The sequence below is a fragment of the Gigantopelta aegis genome, chromosome 4 (assembly GCF_016097555.1).
Source record: "Gigantopelta aegis isolate Gae_Host chromosome 4, Gae_host_genome, whole genome shotgun sequence".
NCBI lineage: Eukaryota > Metazoa > Mollusca > Gastropoda > Neomphalida > Peltospiridae > Gigantopelta > Gigantopelta aegis.
The window spans coordinates 96,170,166-96,188,099 of NC_054702.1; the positions used below are offsets into that span (position 1 = coordinate 96,170,166).

General features: G+C 34.8%; 1 protein-coding gene across 2 annotated transcripts in view; it reads right to left on the reverse strand.

Annotated features, from left to right (window-relative positions):
- LOC121371481 (centrosomal protein CCDC61-like) overlaps positions 1-17,934 on the reverse strand; it is a 48,010-nt gene that overhangs the window by 23,808 nt on the left and 6,268 nt on the right. For both annotated transcript variants that reach the window (XM_041497408.1, XM_041497407.1), the window contains exons 2-11: positions 13,801-14,055; positions 12,238-12,320; positions 11,455-11,618; positions 10,679-10,784; positions 7,720-7,766; positions 6,835-7,051; positions 5,596-5,675; positions 4,717-4,997; positions 768-846; positions 302-384 (exon numbers count right to left, since the gene is read on the reverse strand). In XM_041497408.1, the coding sequence (XP_041353342.1) occupies positions 302-384; positions 768-846; positions 4,717-4,997; positions 5,596-5,675; positions 6,835-7,051; positions 7,720-7,766; positions 10,679-10,784; positions 11,455-11,618; positions 12,238-12,320; positions 13,801-13,957 (1,297 nt within the window). In that variant the 5' untranslated portion in view covers positions 13,958-14,055. The remainder of the gene's footprint in view (positions 1-301; positions 385-767; positions 847-4,716; positions 4,998-5,595; positions 5,676-6,834; positions 7,052-7,719; positions 7,767-10,678; positions 10,785-11,454; positions 11,619-12,237; positions 12,321-13,800; positions 14,056-17,934) is intronic.

Genomic DNA, 17,934 nt, shown 5'->3' on the forward strand with positions numbered 1-17,934 from the left:
AAACTTTAATGTTGAGCTAAACACACACTTTTACTTCATCAAGGCGAGAGACTAAAGAGATTTCCACACCAAGTTGTCAACACTGATTACTATACAGTTTTAAAATATACTTACCTTGATATTTGTATTGTATTATACTTTTCCCCACAGCTCCTTACACTGTGGTTTTATTTAATTATATAATATTTTCATATACTTACCTTTTGTGACACTCAATAGCCAATGTGTATTTTTGTGCTAGGGTGTCGTTAAACATTCATTCATTCATTCATTCATTCATTCATTCACCAAGTTGCCATACCTGATAAATGACTGAAGTTGTGCCGTGGCGATGTCCGGGATCGTGCAGATATCCCGGAAACATTAGCTTTCACTTCTCGTTTCCTGTAATTACATCAATCCACTAAAATTGCATGCCAATTCATTTTAAAATTAACATTTCAAGCATATTTAGAAGGATTTCAGACTATACTGAACCAAGTGATACAAATAGCAACAACTTATTAATTAATTAATCTATCCACCTATATCTCATTCTATAATTATTCTAGGTTATAAAAATTGAAGCTATCTTATGTTATACTGTATGCAAAAAAAGATATACAGTACTAAGGATATGTGGCCAGATATGACATTTTTTCTATCAACTATCTCCTCAAGTGTGAGAGTAATTTAGTCTTATAAATGTATCACCAAACCAGTGAAAGCAAATGTGGTCAGAATTAAATCAGTGTGGAGTCATCCGTTTGTCTGAGATGATAGATTACTTTTTCAAACGAGTTTCGTTTCTTCTCCTTGTTTTGTCTCGGATGTATGCTGTAGGATCAAATCGTGGATTTCTGCAACCTGCAATATATGTTTTATAAGAAACCCATTAGTCGGATCAACCTTCAAAGCAGGTCTGCTGTAAACTGTCATCTCTGGGTTGGCCCATGGACAGTTTTGTTTTATTGATTTACAAAAGGTTATCATTAAATGTTTATTTCTAGTTTTGTCCGAGTCTTTAAAGGTAGGGTCAACTCAAACAAGAGCCTTATGTGTTGGAAAGATGCATACCCGGACCACCAACACATACTGACACTTCAGCAAATGAAAAACGCGTAATTTTAGAGTTAATAAAAAAACAATGATTATTCCTGCTAACTGGGGGCAGCCATTTTGTTTCGTTTTTGTGACGTCCGGTGGGATAGCCTGTGGCGAAGTGACGTCAGCTCCTGACCATTTCCTGTATGTACAGTGTAAACAAAAGCAGTAATTTTCGACAAGGCGCTTCTCTTTGATCAACCAGCATAAATGACATAATAATATAATAAACTATTTAACTAAATATAGTTCAAGTTGCATTAATGGAACAAAATGGGGTTATATTATTTTTCTTTGTTAAATAATCCAAAGGAAAAATGTACACTATTAGGCCTATTGATATGCTACGTTGGAGCAAAAACGACAACCCACGATACCCAAGTGATAATTTTTTTTTTTTTGGGACTACGTAATTGGTCAGTTCTGTGGTTTTAGATGGAATAGTCTACTTAAAGGAAACATGTCACGAGACCATATTATAGCTCATTTTAAAAGAAAAATGATATAAAAATAATATACAAATAACTTTATAACAATAAAATACACGAAGTTAACTTAAAATGAAGAAATTATGCCAATTAGTATCAAAGTACGATTTATGCATATTTATTCTTGAGCGTTCGGAAAAAAGGGAAGTGACGTCAGAGTCGCTGTACTCTTCCATTGTTGTTAACTGTTTATATATGGAGTAAGGGGCTTACAATCTTTTCAGTCCAACAGTGCCGTCCTGCGCGGCCTATGGGTGTAAAAATAAACAGTTTAAACGATCGGGATTGTCTTTTTATGGTTTTCCAAAGGATTGTATCCGAAGAAAGACGCGTGTATTTTATCGCAAAAGAAAAGATTGGACACCAACACTGCATAGTACTTTGGTGTCAGCCTATTTACAGCCCGGAGCCTGAACGTTACCCAGAGACAAAAACAGTACTCGGTTGCGAATGCCGAGGTGTACATTGTACATATTTGGCACAAAGATACACCTCAGCATGATGTAAAGAAGAGATTTTTCATGTTAGGCCTACATAACAAAATCTGTATTCACCGTCCGAAGAAGGAAACCTCAATAATTAATTAAATATGGCATATACAAACATAGGATTTGGCATGAGGATACATCTCAGTACGATGTATTTAAATATGTTTAAAAAAAAAATAATAATAATTTTAAATAATAATTTTAATCTTCGGGCGGAGTACGTTACAAAAACATTCCTCATCGCCCGAAGACCCAAAGTAACAATAAACCACTACTGTCGGTGTCGAAATAACTATTATGTTTCATCCACGGGCTGACTTGAGAATTGGAGTGTTGTTTTAGTTAATTGGTCCTTTCTTTCCGTGGCCTGCACGTGATTCCTGACTGGCAGATGTATGTTGCAGGGTTTCGACCAAGTAAGTGATTACCACTGTCTAGACATACGTACAAAATACTTGCCAGTTTTTTAAGATCACAGGGTATTGTGGCGTAACCTGTCACGACTATAGTAAATGTTAATGGACATTATCAGCCGCCCTGCTTCATTACTGTAAATAATGCTGTAAAACCCTTGATTACGTAGACTTTCCCATCTAAAATTACAAAACTGACCAATTACGTAGTACCAAAGAAAAGAAAATTATCACATGGGTATCATGAGTGGTTGTTTTTACTCTAACGCACCCGACCAATAGGCCTAATAATATGCTGCTTTTTTTTAAAGAGAGAAAAATACTATAACCCCATTTCGTTCTATTGATGCAAATTGAAATATATTTAGTTAAAAAATTGATTATACTCTCAAGTCATTTATGTTGTTTTACAAGTCAGGTTAATGAAAGTGAAGCGCCTTGTAAATTAGAGCGTTTGTTTACACTGTGCATACAGATTTCATTATGTACAGCCCGAACATGAAAAATGCGATATTTTCTAAAAAAGAAGAAGAAAAAAAATTGTCCTACATTTATATTTTTTACATATTTAAATACATCATATCGAGGTGTATCTTTATGCTAAATATGAACAGTATACACCTCGGCATTAGCATCCGAGTTTTGGTTTTGTCTCCGGGTTACTTTCGGGCTCCGGGCTGTAAATTGGTCGACCGGTCTGGTCTGGCACCATCGGTTTCTCCACCCTCCGACTCGCTATCCGTTTTTTCTACAGTATCACTGTTGTAAGTAAGTGAGTGTCTTTCTTCATTTACTAACAGCTCAAATTGATACGGCAAAACGTTTTGTGAATGAACACTCATTGTTAAGAGCTCGTATCTGGGGTTTTTTTTAAAGGAGATATTTTAAGTAATTAATGTTTTTTAATTATTTTTTTTAGGCGATTCAATTTATAATTAATTGTACATGGTTGGTGCCAAATATAGGTCACATGACATGTTTCCTTTAATCAATAGTTTTAAAGAACTATTTACAGTAATAAACCATGTCCATTACAATTTTAGGGGCGACAGGTAATATTCCACAATACCGGTATGTATTTTTGTGTCTAGACAGTGTCAATTAATTGGCTCATCTGGTTACCAATCAAATACACACCTGCCAATTAGGAATCACAGGTAGAAGCGACTAACGGCATAGACCAATTAACTAAGAAAACACTCCGTGTATCATTTCAGTACGTATTTTAATGCATGGGTAAAATTTTGTTAATTGTTTCGACTTGTTGTGTAGCCACTTTGACAATGGTATTTTATTTTGTATTGAAAAATAATATATGTATATATTGATATACTTATTGCTGTCTTACTGGGATGTGTATTATTACAGAACATTGCAATGCACGACTATTTATCATCCCGCAACAACCAGGTAGATTGTGTTTCTCTAGTTCTAAGGCTCATTCCTGGCCAGAGGGTGTACTCACTGAGAAGGTACAAAATGGCTGCACCCGTTATATATAACAGCCGTCACATTTAACCGTTTTATTAATTAACTATATGATTACACGTATTGATATTAAGCAATAATGTGCATTATATATCATTGAATATGCATACCAGGCCAAATGCCTTAATTGTCCTCTCCTTTAATAAATAAACATGAGTGTTTGCACCAATTTTGTCAACTTAAAACAAAACATATCAGTAAAACAGTATTTTCACCCATGAAATAATTTATTCATGTAACATATTATTATTAATAATCCTATTAACATTATACCTGGGGACGTTTTGGTCTTTGGAAAGTGGGGATGTTATCACTGGTAATCTGTTTAAGTCTTGAACGTGGCTAAACCCTTGCGTTTACTATAAATTATTAAAGAAACAACGTTATTTAAAAGTGAAAGTTTGCTTTGATTAACAACATCACTAGAGCACATTGATTTATTAATAATCAGCTATTGGATGTCAAACATTTGATAATTCTGACATGTAGTCATCAGAGAAAACCTGCTACATTTTTCCATTAACTGCAAGGGATCTTTTATATGCACTTTCCCACAGACAGGAAAGGACATACCAAGGCCGTGACCAGTTGTGGTGCATTGGTTGAAATGAGAAAAAAACCCAATCAGCTGAAACGATCCACTGAGGTGGTTCAATCCTGCGATGCAAGCACCTCAGACGAGCACTCAAATGACAGAGCTAAATCCCATCCACATGGCTGTTTTAAATCTGGCCTGATGGGTTTAAAACCACAAACCTGCAGGAGATGGAGACAAACTGCGTGGTGCTGTAAAGCTGTTCCTCTGACTAAGGTTGCTCTTGTTGGGAGCTGACGACGACCGTTCGTGTGACAGTGAGCGTTCACGCGACAGCGAGCGGTTTCTGCCGTACAGTCTGTCCTGCGACAGGGACCGGTCTCTAGCACTGTATGGTCTCTCACGTGATAATGATCTCTCTCGAGATGGAAATCTCTCATAAGAGGCTGACCTCTCAATTCCTGAGTTTCTTGACCTGTTGGAAACAGGTCTCGACCTGTCTCTGTGAACAAAATAATAATAATAATAAAAAATCAAAAAATCATTTAGTTCAAGATTTTTAAACATTATACTGTAATATGCAGGCTCTAATCTATGTGGTGAAATGACACATTGTTTCACTGAAAGTCGGCTCAAGTCACCATGTTATTAGCAGTGGTGAGAAGTTGTAGTCACCATAGTTATTTGGACCTAATCTGAATTCAAATACAAAATCGCACAACAGATGTCAAGAAACAGACTTGTTTCGTTTTGTAGCTCACTTAACACCTTGTCAGTCCATAGTTTTACTTTAGTGCGAGACTGTACATCAACATGTCCTGCCATTTGTGGGTCACCAGTCATGCCAAATTCATTTTACTAATGCTAGAAAATACAAATTATTACTTTCATTTTAACATAACAAATTATGTTATCTTTTATTGATAGTTAACAGTAATTCAACCAAATTTAAAAAAAGAATTAGGTAAAATATAAAAGTAGAAAATTCGTACATTTATAAATACATTAGAAATCAGTAATTTGTTATGTACTATAATCTGTCATAAAAGAAAACACTGTTTGTCTAGCTGAAGTGATAATGGATTTTACCAAAAAATTACCTTTTGTAAATGGCTATTTCATTTATTAGGCTTTTGACACGTACGCGTAGATTTCGTTCCGATGCTCTAAGTTCTTCAACCTACAACAGCAAGATGTTTTTAAGAAGTGAATCATACTATCAAACAAAACTACCATATTTGACCAGAAGTAAAAAAAAGCAAAAAAAACTAAACAAACGAAATAGCAATTTTTTTTTAAAAATAAGCCCATGTCCTTGAATAAGCCCATTTTCTTTTTCAAGGCATTGATGAAATTAGGCCTGTATCTGTAAATAAACTCTACACACCCTTTATCTCAATAAATAAAAAATTTAAATTGCACTGACCATGACACCGATTACATCATATTCAGTCAATTTTCGTTTATTTGACTACAATTTATTGTAGATCGTTTCTGGTATGAAACTTGGATACATATGAAACTGAACTGTCTGTTCAAATTAAACATGGAATTTTGTCTGATCAGCACTTTTTGGATATTAATGATGAAGAAAAACAGAACCCAAATTGCATATAGGCTATGAATATTAAACTTAGGAAAGTGAAAAATTCACCGAAACCTTTGTACCCAATGGCAACAGCATGTTAACGTTATAACATGCATATTGGACGTGCAGTCGACAGCTGCAGTTTTGTTATAGACACAAAGTACAACTTGAGTGTTAATGTTTAATACACTTTAAGCTTAGTAATGAGACAGTGTGCAGTTACAGAAGAAAAGATATTGTTGAGGTGACAGCACAAACAAAGGCCTTTGATATACCAGTCATGGGGCACTGGTTGGGACATGGATAAAAAAAACTAATCACAGAATGGGTCCAACAAGGTGGTTCAATCCTTCGACGCAAGCGCCTCAGGTGAATGCTCTACCAACTCATCTAAATCTTGCCCCTGGACAATACAACCCAAAACATGCATACCTCCTCCAACAGGGGAGGGACATAGCCCATTTTTTAAGTGCTTGCCTGATGTGCTATTGGTCTTGGATCAATCCCGTCAGTGGGTTATGTTTTGTTCCAGCCAGTGCACTACAACTAGTATATCATAGGCAGAGGTATGTACTATCCTGTCTGTGGGATGGTGCTTAAAAACGATCACTTGCTACCATTGTACCAATGGAAAAATGTAGTAGGTTTTCTCTCTAAGGCTATATGTCAGAATGACCAAATGTTGGACATCCAGTAGCCGACGACTGAAAATTAATATGCTCTAGTGGTGTCGTTAAACAAACAAACCAACCTCCTCCAACAGTTCCCTGTACTCCTGGCCTCGCTTGCTGGCCAACCTCTGGTGCCGAGTCTTTTCCTTCATCAGATCTTCCTCCAGGTTTTTAATGATGCCCTTCAACATTTTCATTTCACTGACTGTCTTACCGGTCGATGTGCTTTTCAGCTCTCTCCTGAACTGGAGAAATTCAGCCTCCAAGTCATCTTTGTCACGTATTAACTTGGTATACCTGGAAAAGACAAATAAAATCTCAAACGTGGATTGTTTTCTCTTTTTAACAATACTTAACCTGACCTCTGACTAATGACATCCCGCACCCCCCCCAACCCCCCCCCCACATTTTAACACTGGTTCAAACATACCAAGAACCAATTAAATGGCAAAAATCTTCCAATAAAACCTCTGTTTCTTGTTCTAGTCATGTAACTGCAACATCCTTTTTAAATTTTAATATAGCAGAAAACTAGCTGGATTGTACTAATTTTATTACAACTTGGTACGTAATTCTAGTTGGTCTATTTTTTTGGTTCTCACATGATTGAGAAATGATAAACCTGGGCACCACACATGAATTAAGTATGCATTGATCAGGTGAGAAAATGAAATATTGGACTCATGTTATTAAAAGGGGTGGAAGAGGCTCCAACAATTTTTGTGAATATGCAGTGTTTGACAAATGTTTGAGAAAGTCACTTGCCCTTCACAGAAAATTTGGCTAGTGCCCTATGTATTATAGCAATACAGATGATAATTTCCACTAGCCCAGACCAATAAATTCACTAGCTGGGACCAAGGACTAGTGACTTGTCAAACCCTGGAATTTGCGTACATCACCATCAGAAATCAAGTCTTGTATTTGTATTCGTCAGATGGCAAAATGTCTATCATAATACTTACTCTTTTTGTAGCTTGTCATGTTCTCGTGATTTGTAATCTGATACACCCTATAAAAGATTAAGTACTACATCAATGTAACAACAGTGCATTCAAATTTAACATTCAATATACAACCCCTGCAATTAAGAAAATTACCACATAGTGTACACAGCATTTTCCACGGCAATGTCATGAGCTACTCTTTGAGTAGTTTCCATTAGCAGCAAGAAACCGTTTATATGCATCATCCGACAGACAGGCTAGTACAATACATGGTCTTTGTTATACCAATTTTACCGTTAACATGTTTGCAACTCTGGATTGTAAGTAAATTTGAATGCTGAGTTTGTTATTTGTTTTGTTTGTCAGTGTGCTGTAAGATTCATTTAAATACCAGTGGTGGTATTCATCGACTAAAAGTGATGTAACAGTTAGCATGCGACTGACATGAGCACATGAAGAACAATGGGGTTGCAAGGGGATGACAATTTATCACATACAGCGTAGTCAGTCCACAGTGACGTGCCAGTTCAATATTTATATTTGAATTACAGTCAAACTTCGTTCACTCGAAGTTGAAGGGGACGACGAAATAGTTTGAGTTTCATGGAGTTCGAGTGTTTGAAATTCGTACAGCAGACCTCAAAGTGAAACTGCATTGCAGTATTATCATTTTGTTGATATCGGATGTTAGCACATTTCTTCTGTGTATATGATAAAACTAAGTAAATATTAACAGAAACGAGATAAATCCGATCAATTTGACGTACATCTCTATGTACTTTTATTGTATTAATTGACAGTAAAGTAAAAAAAAGAGAAAAGAAAACTGAAAGCACGTACTTACATATAACCGGAAGTAAGCGATAAATTAAAGTTGATATATTTTTCAAATTTCAAAACAAGGCGGAACGTAACATTGTAATAAATTAAAAACTGAATGTCGATTAGCACTAAGTACGTTTGTTTACCAAATAAAAAATACATAATATAAATAGCAAAATTATTGTAAATCACAAAAATCATTTTAAAAACCCTCACTAACATAGCGAGACATAACATAACAAATCAAAACGCTGTATGCCAAATAGCACTAGGTTATGTACTTTTTTGCACTCGTTTAAGAGAAAAAACAAACAGTGTTAATTGTTATTACAACAGTTTTTTGAAGATTACAAGACTATCCGTACTTTGTGTAATGAGGCCCGCTGCCGTGTACAAACACCAACAACCCAATGCAGGCATGTAGGATCATTTCGTTCCGCATAGTCGGCGATCTATTATTCTGTAATTACCGCGTGTATCATCGATAGCCGAGACCAGTCGGGACACTCACGCTTGGCTTGGGTGACAATTCATTTTTCTTTAAAGTATTACCGGTACAGTTAAAAGGCTCAGTCACTCCACAAACTTCGAGTTTTGGAAGTCCAATATCCCTTATTTTTTTATGGTGGGACCACAAAATTACTTTTAGAGATAGAGTTTTTCGAATGTTCGAAGTTTGAGTGTTCGAAGTCTGTTATTACTAGTTTGTATAGCAGTTCGATCAGGACCGCCGTTTCACTTCGAGAGATCGACGTTTACGAAAGATCGAAGTTTGAGTTATCGAAGGTCGACTGTATATTACATCAAAGTGTCAGAATATATTTAATGCAATACAGAATTAAAATAATATCCTTTAATAACGGCATAATTTCTGTTAGGAAAATGGTCACCGAGACCAAATATCCCCCTCCCTGTCAAGCCCAAGTAAATTGGTAAAGTTTGGTGGGATTTTTTTTTTAATTAGGCTACTCGGCACCAGAAAAGGATAGCATTTTTGCAGATAAAAATGACGGAGAATTTTTTATTAAACTATCGGAATGATCTCTCCCTATATATGTATATCTACAAATATATCACCATCAGGCCAACTATAACACATGAAGTAACTTGTAGGAGTGTATGTTGAACATTTTACTGAAAATAAAACACCCGTAATGCACCATAGCCACGGTTCAACAATGCATAAGCTGTCACACACACGCACCCCTCTGCAATCTAGTGGTCCCTGCAATGCACATGCTATGAACAGTGAACAGAATTCAATGGCCTAGTTGGAACTCGCTTAATGCTGGTAATTTACATGTATTTTCGATCATGCCCGATGGCACTGAGATTCAGATACTTATTAATAATGGTGCAGTTACTGTTTTAATATTTACTTTCAATGTTTTCAGTTCACAAAGTATATTTTACTTTTAACAATAAGGGAAAAATACATCTTTGAAAAAAAAATCCAATATAGTCCACAGTTAAAAAAAATGCTGCAGAGAATAAAAAAAATCTGCAGCAATCTCCACAGCATTGCCGATTGCCGCAGGCAATTGCAGGGGTTGATATATTATACAAGCTAAGACATTACAAAATACTGCCTAATAGTTTAATGTATTTTATTATTTTATTTATTTGTCAAATTATTTCAGTCTAATGGAACTGTTGTTAACCCCAGTGCACCACGACTGGTATATCAAAGGTCATGGTATGTACTACCTTGTCTGTGGGATGGTGCATATAAAAGATCCCTTGCTGCTAATCAAAAAGAGTAGCCCATGAAGTGGCGACGACGGGTTTCCTCTCTCAATCTGTGTGGTCTTTAACCATATGTCTGACGCCATATAACCATAAATAAAATGTGTTGAGTGTGTCGTTAAATAATACATTTCCTTCCTTCCTTTACATAATTACTGGTATCAATTGTTAAACAATAAAACAAGTTACACAATTACTGTAAATCATAAATATAAGTGTTCTTAAAATTCAGTGAAATCCAAATAAGAAACTTTTTTTTATAAATAATTCTGTTTAGCTAAATGTTACTTGAATTTGTCTACACATTTTCTGATGAAAGTCGGCAAATTGTTATTAATTTCTGGCATCTGGCTTAAACCCTACCACACCCACAACTGACAGCTGTTAGGTGAAAATGTGGTACACAAACCTGCTGTTTAAGCTTCTTTACTTCAGTCCGCAGTTTTCTGATTGTCTCCTGTAACAATCGTGGATCTGGCTTTCCCACATATGGCAGTGGTAATGGATAATGTATCCTAAAAAAAGAAGAAGTTTGTTTTGTTTAACGACACTACTAGAGCACATTGATTTATTAATTAATTGACTGAATGTCAAACATTTGGTAATTCTGACATATAGACTTAGAGGGGAAACCCACTACATTTTTTCAATAGTAGCGAGGGATATTTTATATGCACCATCCCACAGACAGGATAGCACATACCACAGTCTTTGATATACCAGTCGTGGTGCACTAGCTGGATATTCTGAAAATACATTCACTTAAGTGGCCATCGGATTGTGGCACCAAAAACAATGGGCTCTTTTTCATTTTATTTGAGGTAGAGATTTATTACTTACATATTTACATTATACATGCATTGTAATAAGATATATAAGATACACAAAACTGTAATTACATTACTTTCAGATGTAACCATAATGAATTTGGTGTTCATTTGCTTAAACACTTGTTCATCATTTACATGTATAACAGTGTAAATAACAATACTGATAATCAATTCTCTAAAGCTACATACATGTATAACAACTTCTCAGCAAATTTCAAATATTTGGAGACCAAAATATTACTCAAATTATGTTTCTTTAAAATGATAAATGTTTAACTAAAAGATGGGTCTTGTAGTTATATGCTGAGTTGCATATATATATATATACACACACACAGAGATTATTTTAACAAACCTATCAAATTCCACGGTGTATGTGAGAATCAGGTATCGTTTGGAGTTGAGTGTTGTGGCACGAGGTGCTGGAATCGATGACTTGATGGAGGAGCCTGTTTTACGATGACGAAGTGTTTCCAGATCAGAATATGTCAGCAAGTCTAGAGAGACACTGTCACTGTTCTGTATAGAGAAACAGACTGATTATATACGTACACATGTATTGCTTGGTTTCCAGTACGAAGCCGAGTTGATTCAATCATACCATGCACTAACTGCAAGTTACTATGGTCAGTTAATTTTGGTCAATGACTTTTTATTTGGCATCTCTGACTTACATTTTATATTAATCTTTAAGGGTATGTTTTAAAAACTTGTCTTATCTTGAGATGATATAAAAAAAATTGATCATCTGCATTTACAATGAATCAATGAATGAATATATGATTTGGCAACATTCCAGCAACAAGACTGCCTACTTGATATAAGTAGGAAAAAAGGTAGTACACACATGCTAATGAATTAACTGTATTATTACTATTAATACTATTAATAAATGGCTTCAATATTTGTTATAACAGGTGCAGTTTTGAGTATTTATTTTAACCATCAAATACTGCAACATTTGGCACAGGTACATGTATGTACCTAGCAATAAAATTAAATATACAATGTACACGTACATGCAGCAACATACATGGATAACAAACACCACAGTAAACCTTTTTTATGAAAAAAACAATAAAAAAAAACATTGCAACAGAAAATAGCAATTATGAACATTCAGACAGTGCAATATTACCTGACTTATAGCTGATTCGAGCATATTTAAGAAGATAGTAAACTGTTTAAAATTCCCCGTCTTGTGAGTAAGATCTTCAATATCTGTAATAAAAGCACATTTTTTAATTTACTGTTATATTATTTTAACCACAACTGACATATGTATATGTACATGCAAGTCTCAGTATGTTATTTTGACCACATTTTCTATGACACTTCCATTTTATTTGGGTGGGTTTTTTTATATATGGTTTAAGTAGCTTCAACAAAGTTAAAAGTTTATTTTGTATAATGACACCACTAGAGCAGATTACTTTATTAATCATTGGCTATTGGATGTCAAACATTTGGTAATTTCTTAGAGGAAATCCACTACAACTTTCCATTAGCAGAAAGGGATCCTTTATATGTACCATCCCACAGACAGGATAGCACATACCACGACCTTTGATATACCAGTCGTGGTGCACTGGCTGGAATGAGAAATAGCCCAATGGATCCATCGACGGAAGTCAATTCTGTACCGACTGTGCATCAGGCAAGCACTTGACCACTCGACTATATCCCACCCCTGGCTTGAACAAAGATTGAAATAAATCAGATACTGTTAACAATTGAAAGAAAACCGGACAGCTGTTGTTAGCACCAAATATATATATTTATCATATAACTTATCCATCATATCCATGTCATAAACTCATGTGATAATTTGCTTTATTGACCCGGTTAATAATGGTATGCAAATTTGCATGGTCTTGAGGTAATGTGTTGTCGTGGATGGGTTATTTGCTTACTAGCTATCAAGACCAGTGTACTTGATTGAGTGTAACGTTTTTAAAGATTTATTTTAAAATGCATGACGTCAAACTAATCTGTGCTAATCGTGATGACGTCATATCATCTATGGTGGCGACTTTGGTACTGTGATTTACTAAAAAATTAATTAAATTGTTATTTTAGAAGTGTTATAGGATAAATAGAATTTGCTCGTCTAGTTAATCGGTATTTGTCTCAGCAGAGCCTCGACAAATACTGATTAACATAGACTTGGTTGATATTTTCCATATTAAAAAATACTCTTGACGAATCCTATATATATATATATATATATATATATATATATGTTTATGCTATTGCACATCTAAAGAATGAAATATTCAAACACATGGGAAACAATTTCATTATGCACATAATATAAAACAAGATGTATTTTTGCTGATTATTAAATCATTAAATACCAATTAAACAACTTCTGCTTTAACGTATAGTAAAAGAAATAATGTAATTTGTAAATATACCTTAAAATCTGACAGCCGGTTTTTCTATAAACAGACAAATAACAGAGCTATACCCAGCCAAAAATAATGGCAGTCTTTCCGCCAGAAAATAATTCCAGGGTATGCAATAAAAACAAAAGAGATCACAAGTGCCTCTTCTAGATCGTTATAGGTTTCGAATATTTTAAAATTGGACACTTCGTTTACTTTAACAAATTTTAAACAGCAGTTCCCTTACTATAATCTTTCTAAAAAGTATAAAAATTATTTTAGGCTACCCTCTGGCAAAATGCCAACACACATACATGAAGCATCAAAGGTAGCCCTCCACTGGTCAGCAGTTACTTTGTCTTCAACTTCAACAAGAACAGCACTGCTACTGCGCTGGACTTCCATCGTTACAACATACTCATTTCCACGAAATACATGACAGCTAGTAAAACATTCCCCATCTGGTTCCATCTTGTATAGTATACAGTGTTGGCACTGTTACAGTATATATATCTATAACGATGGTCTATGTAGAACTATGCTGGCATCCAGTCATCAGTCAAGTGTACCTACAAGAAAACACACTGTCTTAACTAAACATGCAGGGTAGAGTATTCATCAACTTTGAAAATAGGTGGCTGATTGAGAAACGTTAATGACTATATTAACTGAATGCAAAGATGTTAATAACCTGAAAGTGTAAAAAATAGGTAGCAATAGAGGCAGCAAAGCCATTACAAGTAAGTAAGTAAGTAAGTAAGTATTTTAACGTGCTCATATACCACTAGGGTTTTGAACACACCTATCTCGAGTTCGGGCTCTGATATGACCATTACAATTGCTCCCTGTTGCCAACAAATGAATTGTAATGTATGTACACTATTAGTATTACTTATCACCGAGTACATGTAAATACATTTGCTACATGTATACAACATGCTGCTGACAATGGATACATTTTTTTTTATGTGACTGATGGTCTTCAGCGCTCAAAGTTCTCGACCAACTGGTCGCATATGCTACTGGATTTTTCACGAGTGCGACCAAAAATTACGATCATGTCGCACGTGCGTGACCAAACAAAATAATTAGTTTTGCGGGTTGGAAAGTGGCCACTGCATTGACACATACTATGAAATTTGTAGTCTTTAAGTTATAGCCAAGTGACCCAACATTTTGTTAATCTGCCCGTGATTTACAACAGAATCATAATGCTTGGTCTGGTGATATCCTCAATTCTGAGAAAAAATTGAAAAATACGTCACTGATCATCACGTCAATGTTTGGAACGTTCTGACCCAAATACGTGTACTTTTCATCAATTGGCAACTGACGATTGGCCAATATTTATAATTCGGCATCATGTGACTGTCGTAGAAGGTGAATGAGAGAACTGTTACAGTTACTGTAATTCTGATGGTCATGGAAGCTTTGTTGTTAATAAACTTGTATTTACTCAGGTTTGTATTGTGATGTTTTATATACTAATATCAAATAATAAATTAGCTACTAAGAAGTACTGGTAGAACTATAATCATCTGTACTATGAAACATAACTACTAATTTTGTACACATGAACATATTGTTAAGCTTATACATATCAATATGGGTACTTTTAAAACAATAAGCTTTATAATGCAATGTAATACATTGCATTATAAAGCTTATTGTTTTAAAAGTACCCATATATATAGTATATACCTAACTACTGTTAATACGTTAGGTTCCAACAATTGATAACTGCCAAGTCTTATCATCAGAGGCCTTTGTAAAGTCCTAAATAATAAATAATGTTTTGAACATTAGAACACAACATATGTACGCTTTCAGTAAACACTCCTCCCTGTACGCATTTTGTACATGATGACCACCTACCCCTTCCCAGGAACGTAAAAACTATGTACCTTATGGATGTCCCCTGTGAATATTCACCAGTGCTCCAAACGTATTCCCCAGTTCTCCTAAAATATGTAACTGTGCGCCTAAAACTTTGAGCCCTGGTCTTGTTTAAAAATTATTTCCTCTTCGAGTCTCTTGAGAGACGGCCAAAACAAATACATATTATGTTCATATTGGCAGTTAATATCAATTTGAAGAGAAGTGAACTCCTTAAACTCATTTAGCACTTAAAATGATGTATATACAACATAATGAAAATGCCATAATGAGGGTTAAAATTAATAATACACATGTATGTGATAGACACTAGTTAGCAACTAAGACAAACGTTACTGATGAATTACATGCAATGGCAGGGCTAGCTCTGCCACTCGCCAAGTGCGAATTTTAGGAACAATTGGCAAATTTTATTTTAATTTAGCGAAAACAATTTGTGTAATAATTGTCATTTTGTTGGAAAATAGCTATAGGTTTTACAATTTTTAAGACAATTTGGAGAAATATTCTGATCACCTAGAGCTGGCCCGTCACGATACAAAAATTAATGTAGATGATATTTTAAATGCTTGCACATGTATGTATAATAAAATTTATATTATAAAAATATACTTGAAACTGCATCTTTAATAAAGAGATCACTGACTTAATAATGTGATCACTGACTTAATAATGTGAACACTTTCTAGAGGTAAGGCACAATATTAAACAACAGTGTATTATGCCAAAATCTATAGGTTCAAATCCTGAAGTCTGGTCTACCGGTACATTGTAGTTTGTATAAAAATTACAAATGTAAAGGGCTGGTACCAAAGGATGAAGTGGACAACTTCCGTAAAGCTCTTCAAAATATTTAATATTGAAATATTGTATCCAAAATGTGCATACAATTTGTAGGGCAAAGTCACCAACGTTTTCTTTATTTTGAGTTGTAGAAGCTTTCAACAGGAGAGAGATATTATTTTTCTTTTTGGAAAAAATTACTTTGAAAAAAAACCTTGTTTTATTACGTCAGGTCAGGTAATAGGGTTTTACGTGCACATTCAGAACAACCTGTTGTAGCGTACACCTGTCGTGGGCACAAGAGCCTGCCTTGGCCGGCTCCTCCGCTCATGTCAGGGAAAGGTGTGGGGGGGGGGGGGGGGGGGGAAGAGAGCACCAGTAGCCTGACCAAGTCAGTATCAGGCCAGTGGTGGTGGTGGTGCTATGGAATTTTGAATGGAGCAGTTATATGCCAAAGAGAAAAGGTGTGCAATTTTGTTTGAGAAAATTTGGCGCAATTTTGAACGGTCAGTCAAAAAGTAAATGGTAGAGTTGTTTTATCACAATACTATTTTGGTATAAGTAAAATGTAAGGTGTCGAAAGCAGGGTGTGGTTAATAATACATTCCCCTCCCCCATCACCGAAAGGCCAATTAATACATTACAACTTTCAAATAAGTGATTTATGAACAAGGTTTCATTTAGCAAATTAAACTGAATTTTAAATATTTATTGTTTATTGTTTGCATAAAAAATATATAATATGACAACCCAACCCCTGCAATTGCCCACAAAAACTGACAATGCTGTAGAAAGTGCCATGGATGAAGAAGTTTTAATTCTCTATGGCACTTTTGTTGCTGAGGACTTTATTCAAATTTTTTAACAGACATTTTTTTAATTGCAGGAGTTACAAATCGGTACTAAATATTATGCTGAAACGGTCAATGACACATTTTACTTTTAGCACTAGACACAAAATCTCTGACTATGCTGCATGGTTTTGTCACCACAAAGAATCTGATACTTGTAATTGGAACAATATACAGGTGTAACTTTCACCCTTCATCCATGACTGTATTAAGGAAGTGACCACTACTGTTTTTACAAGGCGTCATCGATTTCAATGCACATTGTAAAGTCAGGCTGATCAAAACAAACATTTTGATACTTTCTAATGTTGGCCCTGCAACAGATGCAACTTGTGAGATTATAAGGTGCCATTTAAAATATTACTATACTGAGCACTGATATTTAATTTTTTTGTAGTAATTTTTAAGAAAAATTCACATGCTAAGGAAGCTAAAAATTCCTCTCCTTGAACTACTGTATACATATGCAAACATATTTGCAGCTAAAATATTTTGCAATCAAGCTATTATTTTACATTTCTGCTAACTATTATTTTCGCAACTGTATCCGCCAATAATAATTTTTAAAAAGACCAAATGAATATTTACCAATCCCCATTAAAAAAAATTAATGATAGTTTGAATACTTGTATTTATTATCCACATAGTTCAAGATATTCAGGGAAATATAACCAGTATGACACGTGTGTCATAATGATTTCATATGCACAACAAATGACAATTTTGTGAAGCAATGTCATAACTCAATGCAGCTTCACCAATCTTGTAAATGCTTACCAAAATGATGTTGTTTCATTGTCTCTTTCTAGTTATGTCTGAAATATTTTGACATGGTCCTAGCTTATTATTCATAAAAGTAATATTTTGGATAACATGGATAATAAACTTGTGTGTGAAGCATACAGATTTTACGAAACA